We start from the raw sequence: 8,929 nt of genomic DNA on the forward strand, positions 1-8,929 counted from the left end.
ATCAGGTTTCTCCTATTAGAAGTAGTAATTGGAAAATAGCTCAGAAAAAAAAAAACCACTTTATGGTACCAATTGATAAAGTAAGCCTTTGTCATGGAAAAACAACGCAGCATTTTGACTGCATGGTTCACCTCAGCTCTTCTCTTTATCCTTTCCTACTCTCCCCAATTACTTCATATCTCATTATTCATCAAGGAATGCTTTTTCCACTGTGAGTGACCTTCCATTTGTAAAATAACCAAGTTTTAGAGCTAAAAGCAGTTTTCCAAATTATCTAGTTCAATCTCAGATGAGTAGTCTGAGGTACAGAGATAAGGTGATTGTAGGACCTGTGCAGCCACTGACAGATGTTTTTATCTTTGGTAGAAAAAAAAAATGCAGGAAGTTTGGGGGATTTTTGACTGTTTGTTTGTTTATTGTGCAGAAGACAGTTTGGAGGAAGCTAGAAGAGGAAAAATAAAAGCACAATAACCATTGCAGCTTTTATTAAAAATATAAATATTAAACATTCTCTTACACAATCAAATTGACCAAGGATTGGAAGGATGTTTTATTACTGAGATGTTTACAAGAAAATATTGATTCACATTTCACCTTACCCACCCACTCAAGAGAACAAAATTCTCTTTGGCTCTGACCACTACAAAAGCAACGGGTGGCTTCCATCTGCTTTTTCAAAGTGCTTCCACCTGGGTCTACATTTTCTTTGAAACACCACTATAAAGACACTGGACACGGAAACTAAAAGTGGACAATACAAATAACATTGCGTTGTTACTGCACGTGAATACACTTTGTGCATGCTAATTAAGGGATATAGGCTCTGTCCCTGTACATCTATGTTGCAAGCTATATAAAAATAAACAAATGATATCAGAGCAGCACTGTGGTACAGAATACTGTATTCTTAATTTTTTTAACTTTTTTTTGTGCTAAATGCAGAATATTTTTGGTCAGACGTATCATTTCATTTCCCAATAATCTCCATCAGTTTCCTGTTGCTGTGAGCTTGCTGCGCTAACTGCTCGGCCCTGGCCATTTCCAAGACTTCCCGGAGAAGGTGAAAGGTGAGATCCAGGGAGATAGGAGGCTCCTCGGACCGCCGCTCCCTCTCCAGTGCCTCCTGGTGGCGGGTGAGGGCGTTCTCCCAGCTGCGCTCCGCCGGACCCGCGGGGCTGTCAAGAGAGCGCCGAGGCAGCTGCAGCTGCTGCAGCAACACGCGGAAAAAGTTGGTGGCTGCCTGGTCCCGCAAGGGGCGGCTGCCACTGTCACCGGCAGTGGACAAGGAGTCGGGCAAGAGCCGAGCAGCCGGGCTCTTGTTGAGGTTTCCCAGGCGAAGGAAGTATTCCTCTCCCATGCGGAGCAGAACGGGCCGAGGCTGCGGCTGCTGGGGCTGCTCCGGCTGCGGCGGGGGCTGGAAGAAATCCAGGGACTCGGGGGATTGCGCTGCTTGCCGGGCTCCCGGGACCTGCCCACGATTAAGGAGGGCCCTGCATGGTGGGCAGGGCAGGAGAGCCACCAGCAGGACGCCCGCAGACAAGAGCAGCGGCAGCCGCATGTTAGGGACGCTCGCTGCAGAAGAGAAGTGGGCGGAAGGAGAGAAAGAAAGAGAGATAAAGTGTTGGTCAGAATTTAGCTCAACTGAAGGGTGCACCTGGGGGGATGTCTTCCTACCCAACACGCGGAGAAGTGAGAGGCTATGCCCTTGGGGTTGGGGGTAGGGGTCGTCGTGCGCTGTCCGTGGTGCTTAAGACACTGATCTCGGACTTCTGCAGTAGGGAGCACGAAATGGGACGTTTGAGAGGCTCCGCGCCCAAACTCATCCCCTCTCCAGGAAGGAGTGACCTTGCTCTTGAGACCCTGAAGAAACAATCCCCGAGTCTTCTTCCTAAGGATCCCCCAAACCTGATTCCCCTGAGCCTAGGTAAAGAGCCATAATTTAAATTTTCGCTCGCTCTGATCACCCCCTTCCGGATATTTCAGCATTTTCTTCCAAATTAAGAGCTACTCCCTCTTCCTATCTCTCCACACTTGCCCTTGCTTCCTTTTCTTGGGGGTCGGGATCCATGTGGGGCCAGTGGGGTCCTTTATACAGACAGCGATGAGCAGTAACCGGCAGTTAGGGTAAAGATGAGCAGCCGTCTAAGTTTGATTTTGCTATACACAGCTACTATCGGAATCTTAAGGCACAGTCAGCAGCAGCAGCAACAACAACAACAACAGCAACAGACACACACACACACACATTCGCCCGCACAGGGACAGCTGGCTCTGCAGTGCACACCTCGGAGGCTCAGGCAGCACAAAGTTGGTGGCGCGTTTCCGTCTAGGCGCTCCCTACCTTTCCTGGAGTTCGCAGGTGAGCCCGGCGCTGCTGCCTCTCTGCAGAGGGACGTCTCAGGGCTTTTTCTGGCGGTTTTCTTCTCTTCTCCTTTCTATTGCTACTCTCTTTTTTTCTTTGTCTCTTCTCTTTCTCTTCAGTGTACTTGGGCTCCGAGTTTTCTCCACACAAGAGCTTGGAGTGGGATTTTATAGCGTCGACCCTCTTCAGAAAGCACGCAGCATTTGCCTAATAAGCTGACGCTCTCTTGACAGCTCGATTGCGTGCTGCCTCTGCTCCTGCATAAATCATAGGGCCCTGCCAAGGAGCGAGGGACAGAGTTTTGCTATTTCAACACTGAATCTCACATCCAATTATATCAACAGATATTTATCGCCTCCTTGGTGACGTCAATGAGCCCTAAAATGGAAGGGATTCTTATGACTTGTCCATTGACAAAAATTCTTGAATGAGATTTCCCAAGTGTGGAAAACAAACTGACCTCTTACTATGGAAGGCCAAATTGTAGGTCAGAAAAGCGACGAAGATTGGGAAGGGGGGAAAAGAGGAAGTGGGAAGGAAGGGAGGTCTACCAATGCAGTCCTGCCAGGAAAGTAACTACCAGTTACAAGGGGTGGCTCTCTATCTTTCTGGTCCTTCTCCTTCCTAACTTCTATGACCAATTGTCTCAGGCAACATCTTGGTATCTGAAAATGTCTCTTTGCTAGACACAGAGTCCCACCTTCTTTCTACCTGGAGAAGAATGAAGAACCAGGAGAAGCTGAAGGAACATTCAGATTTTAAGTTTCTATCTGCTTTTTCCTCCCAAGAGCACATAAAGGAACTATGAGTCTGCAGAGACAAGACCAGTAAGTCTCTTGAAATACAGTTTTAAGATTTTTTTTTAAATGATGACAAGAGCTACTCCAATGATGAAGGGACTGCTGAGTTACAGCAAAGATTTTGGGTTCTCACGGAATCTCACTGCTCCTTCTTTGTTTTCCCTTTCACAGTCTAAAATTAACTATGGACTTTTCTCTTCTCAAATGAAAGCAAAAGAGGACCAGTGAGAGGTGCATGAGTTAAACAATCTTTTTTTAGTCTACTCAATACAAACCTAATGAGAAAGGCATCCACTAACTTCCTACCCTGTGTTGGAAAAACCTTAAATTGCTAAACAACAGAGCTAAAAATCAGTTGCATTTTTTCATTGATGAATATTGACCCTGTACAGAAATAATCTTATTCATTTCACCTCTAAATATTACCAGTATTCATGATAGTATACATATCAGGGATACCTAGGTTGTTATTTTTTATCATTCCTTTTTTTTTTCCAAATTCAACTGTGCTTCTGTGAACCTCACAGATAAATGCTTTCTGACACTACTACAGAATGAAATGCTGTGCCTATAAAACCACACTCAAATTTTGAGTTATATGCTATCATATAAGTGGGAGGCAGTTACCTCTAATTCTGCAATTCAAAATGCAATTGCAAACACTAGTGGCTGTGATTCAATTCAGCTTTCAGAAAACCACCAGAGTTGTTTATCAAAAATTTCCTGTTCCTCATTTCTAGTTACCTCTGCTGCTTCCTTAGTAGCTAATGTGACAAATGATGCAACACATTTTCAGCTCCTATTTTGGGCCTATACTAATCCACAAATGCTCTGAGAAACAAAAGGAAAGTAGGGAGAGAAATACCTACAGTTTCCTGATAACTAGCTCATAGCTGGATTATTGTACTCAAGAATGTACTTGTGACATAAAAGATCAGAGAAAGAAATGTGTCTACTAGGAAATATGTGGGTTGCTAATAGGAGATCATGATTAGGAAAACAGTTGAGCTTCTGGAGGAAGACAGTGTTTCATACAGAACCTTAGTTTTTGTAGTTGTGTGCTTTTTAAAGTAGAAGTGGACCTCAATATTTTTGCTATGTTCCTTTGTGATTTCTTCTCTGTCCCCATTGGCAGACTGCAGCTTGGATGTCAATGGGGGGGGTGAAAAGTAGACTTGGAAGGGGGAAGTCGGAGGTAAACAGATATAGAAGAGGAACTAAGTAAGAGATCAGAACACGAGTTTTGTTGGGGAGGTCTGGCACATTCCTCCAAAGAAGACATAACAATTTCTGAGCTCTGGCTCTCTCTATACCCCTTTAGATCTCTCTCCAATTGAGTAATACTATTTTAGTGTAGCTCCCTTGTCACTGTTGAGTCCTTGCTGTATGGTTTTCTGTGAAGATAAATTGGGAAGCACCACAATTTATTCAAAAGTTTAATTTTCTCACATGACTTGAAGAGATCCCCTGGCTTAAATGAGAACTTAAAAAGGTTAAGTGGCTTACCTACAGTCCCCCAGCCAGTTACTGGTAAAGTCAGAATTAAAATCCAGTTCTACTGACTACCAGTCCATATTAGTTACATAATAAAACAATACCCTTTGGACTTCCTTTTTCAACAAAGGCACATGAACAAGTTGAGATGAGAAAAATAATTTAGATAAAGCAGTATATTCACACACCAGTCCTTGGGAGACCTTTTCTCAGACTTTCCTTTATATTGGTAAATCTCTGCATGAGAATGCAGAGATCCCTCCAGCATGCTGATGTCCCTGACAGTTGATTTTAAACCTCTGTATGCATACATTAAAATTCAGTCTTCAACTGAATCTTGTAATTATGACATGAGGTTCTTAAGTACATTGCCAATTTTAAAAAGCATTAATTTTATTTTTCCACCTTAGATGAGCTTTGGAAAAAAGTGATATTTTAATAAAATATAAGATGGTGATTTCTCAAAATTATGATAATGGATATGTGATTGGAGAAATAGCATAACAGAGAACTTATATGTACTGTAAACTACATATCCAAGTCCATAAAAATCACCACTGGCAGATCCCATCTTATATATAGGAATACTTTCCTGAAAGGAGTTATTGGAGAACCGATTTAAGTTTTTGGAATCTAGAAACACAATATAAGAAACATAGGCACAAAATCAAGAATTACTTGCTGTTTAAAATAATATTTTTAAATAACAGCATAATTTAAGACAGTTGGATAACACAGGATATATAGTTCAATTAAAGAAAATGGAAGAAATAATAGATAACTATTTGGCATACTCACCTGAAATCTCCTTGCACTATTAGCAAAACTCAAGGCAAACAAGCACAGTCTCCAAGTTTGCTAACTGAAACATTCATGGACATTAGTCTTCTATCTCCAGTGACAGAATTCAAAATGCTTTGCATGAACAGGTGGTCCAGTAATTGTCTGTAACTATGTTTTAGATAGATCAGCAACTAAATTCTGCTTCCACAAGAGAGCTGGGAAAAGGCTTTCAAATAGCAGCAATATCTTACTGCTTTCCCAGTAACAATATTGTCACTTTTATTAGTCTCTTCTCCTCCTTACAGAAAACTTAAAATAGTTCTAAAGGTATAAAGAATACAAAGTTTCTCAGAAAAACTACAATCTAAGTAAAATCACATTTAATATTTTGTTGTTTCCCTTGAGTATTTTTCTTGAGCTCATATATTTTATGTAATTAAGGTAATGCTGAGTTCTTAATTGTGAGTCACTGTTTAACAACAACAACAAACCCTCTGATTTAAAAACTTAAAAATAGAAAGGGAGTAGATTTTAAATGTTCTCATCACAGAAAAACATGAGGTATTGGAATGTTAATTATCTTGATTTAGCCATTCAAAATATATGTGTGTGTATGTGTGTGTGTGTGTCAACACTTTGCATACCAAACACATATACAATTTTTATCTGTCAACATACATTTATTGATTAATTAAAAAGTAATTTATTGAGGGATTGTTTCTCAGATTAGATTAGTTTTATTACCTGTGCTTTATGTTTTCCTAATGCTGTGAATGTCCTCAATTATAAATCTCCCATTTTATTATAATTACAAATGTCTCTTTCTTGATGGACCGTAACTGTGTGGCAGGGTTGTGATTTTCTTCATAAATTTTCATATCCATTTCTCCTGCTCAAAACATGGTGGATACTCAATAAACCTGTTTGATGAATGAAATATGGGAAATATGTTGAATGAATGAGATACAGAAAAATCACTCATAACAATGAAATAATATTTTGAAACTAAAATTTTATAATCTTTTCTTTTCCCATTTAAAATTATATCTCAAATATTTTCTTGTATCTGAATGACATCTATACTTGAAATATCCATGATATTCCAACAAGGAGATATATCAAAACTTCTATTCACTCCTTATTGCTGGTCATTATCCAATGTTTTCCTAATCATGATCCCCTATTAACAACCCACATCTTTCCCAGTAGACACATTTCTTTCTCTGTTCTTTTATGTCAGAAGTACATTCTTTAGTACTTCTTTAGATCCACAATCCCACCCCCCACCCTCATTTTATCTTAATTGCCTCTTTAAAAGTTCTATCTCCAAATACAATTTGTTCTAAGATACTAGGAGTTGGAACTGCAACGTGTGAATTTGGGAGAGACAAAAGTCAGTCTATAAAGGTATATTTTGCAAACGTTTATTTATTTGCTGTTTACTTAACAGGTAGACATTCAAATGCCTGGTAGTCTTCACATGGGATGGTAAAATTTGGTGAAGAGACTGAATCTCCCATACAGACTTTCAAGTATCTCCCCTGTTTTTGATCTCTTTTCTCATTTCTGCCTTTAGTGATACTTGGAATTTCTAAGTCCTGAGCCCTCCTGTGTTCTGGGTGGGCCTCTTCCTCTTCTACCAGCTCATTTTGCATTCCTTCTACATCAGCTTCCTCTACCTTTATTCTTGGTAACCATGCCATCCTCTGCTCTCCTCTTGGACACACCTTTGTGGATATTTTATAGTTGCTGCTTCTGTTTTGCTTCTTCAGACACTACGTCATCTTTTCTGATCTTCAGAAGTTCATTAAAAAAAAACACGCTCACCTGCTTATGGTTCTTATCCAGTTCATTATTGGGAATTTATGCCATCTTTTTAATGGGATCTCAGAGGGAAGTATTTTGGAAGACCCCTCTGAATACAGTGTCAAGAGCAGATTGGAGGATCATGGAGGCGGAAAAAAATGAGTTATAGTCTTGGAGTTATTAGGATTTGACTCCTATAGAATGGATATCACATGTCCAGGGTTGATGTGAACTACAGAAGGCAAGAAGGGGTCCAAAGAGTCTAGGACAGTCTACCTGTGGAGAAGCAAAACACTGTCCAGCTTTGGGTTAGGACAGGGCTTCCTTTCAGTCCCCATCAATCAATTATTCTCTCCAAAACCTGGAAGTTGTCACAAGATGGCAAGGACCTTTTTACCCATCCCTCTTATTTTTTCCAAAAGTTAAGAAATAATCAACTTTGGGGAGATGACTCAGAGCATTGGAAAGGGGGCACGTTTCTGCTTCCCTAACAAGCTCTGGTCTTGATAGACATGACTGACCTTTCTATTTACATCATAATACATCGAATTTTCTGTTTGGGGCTCTAGATAATAGATGGGAGGCAGTGAGAAGATGTGTGTGAACTTTATGTTATGAAGGGCAATTTGCAGAAACTAATCATCTTACAATAGTTGGTCATAAGAAAGAAATCCATCAACCAAGCATCCTGAATAGATATTTTATTCATGAACAACATTTGACTCCGAAGAAAGATTCCAAAGAAGGCTCCTAGGAATGCTACTAGTGTTACAAAGGGGAAAGTGGGAGAGTTTAAGAAAAGTTAAACACAATTTTTAACTGCAGAAGTTTTTAGCGTTTTTACATTTTTATTCTGTAGTGTAAAGAATTCTGTAGTATGAAGAAAAGTATTCAGAATTCCCAGGTTTATATGACCACAGAGCCTATTTATAGTGGGACTACTTAGGAACATAATAAGGCAAAGGCTTTTTATGAAGATTCCAGCTGAATTTTCCTTATTTGACATCCAATATTTATGTCCATGATTAGAGTTACAAGAAATATTTTACAATTTCTGCAAGAAAATAAAATATGGCAGTTTTTGCCCTTGAAAAGAGGGTCTCAGGGTATGGAGATCTATCTATTTTCAGACTTTTGAGTATTACCTGCCCTGGGATGGGTTGCCCTACAGCAAAGAACTGCTGAGGAACTGTTCACCACCCATGAAATGGTCAAGACCGTACACTTCCTGGTCAGGGGATGGAGTTAGTCTCTATAGTAATTTAGCCTAGTGGAAATCTATGAACCTGCCTTGCAAAGTAGTATCTACATCGAGTGTGAAAAGGCAGAAACGTTCCAGACAAAACTCATAACAATGGGTGAAGTTGGGCTTTTCAGAAATTTGGAAAGGAAATTTGGTTATTCTAGAGGGAATAGGTGATGAGGGCTGCAGGGGTGGACAGAAACTATGGGCAGCCAACATCCAGGATCTGTGGGGTTCTAAGATGCTGTTACCAGTTGTGGGTTCAGACCTCTTATGAACTTTGAAACATCTTTTCTTCTCCAAGGCTTCTCTTATCTACCAGTAGGACATATGATGTTAGCCTCCATCACGGAAGCTAATTATTTTCATGTGTGTGTGTGCTTGTTGGCCTACCTCCTAGCTTGATTGTACTTCTTCTCTCACTTTTTGTAGTCTTGGCTG

The 8,929-nt window shown here is 40.3% G+C and overlaps 1 protein-coding gene across 1 annotated transcript; it reads right to left on the bottom strand.

The window, feature by feature from the left end:
- Window positions 1-537: 537 nt before the first annotated feature.
- Crh (corticotropin releasing hormone) lies at window positions 538-2,754 on the bottom strand. The gene is made up of 2 exons (XM_005322949.4): window positions 2,342-2,754; window positions 538-1,572 (listed from the first exon to the last, which is right to left on the bottom strand). The coding sequence occupies exon 2, from the start codon at window positions 1,556-1,558 to the stop codon at window positions 968-970; it is 591 nt and encodes a 196-aa protein (XP_005323006.2). The 5' UTR covers window positions 1,559-1,572; window positions 2,342-2,754; the 3' UTR covers window positions 538-967.
- Between the last annotated feature and the right edge of the window lie 6,175 nt (window positions 2,755-8,929).

This window comes from Ictidomys tridecemlineatus, chromosome 7 (assembly GCF_052094955.1).
Source record: "Ictidomys tridecemlineatus isolate mIctTri1 chromosome 7, mIctTri1.hap1, whole genome shotgun sequence".
Taxonomy (NCBI): Eukaryota; Metazoa; Chordata; class Mammalia; order Rodentia; family Sciuridae; genus Ictidomys; species Ictidomys tridecemlineatus.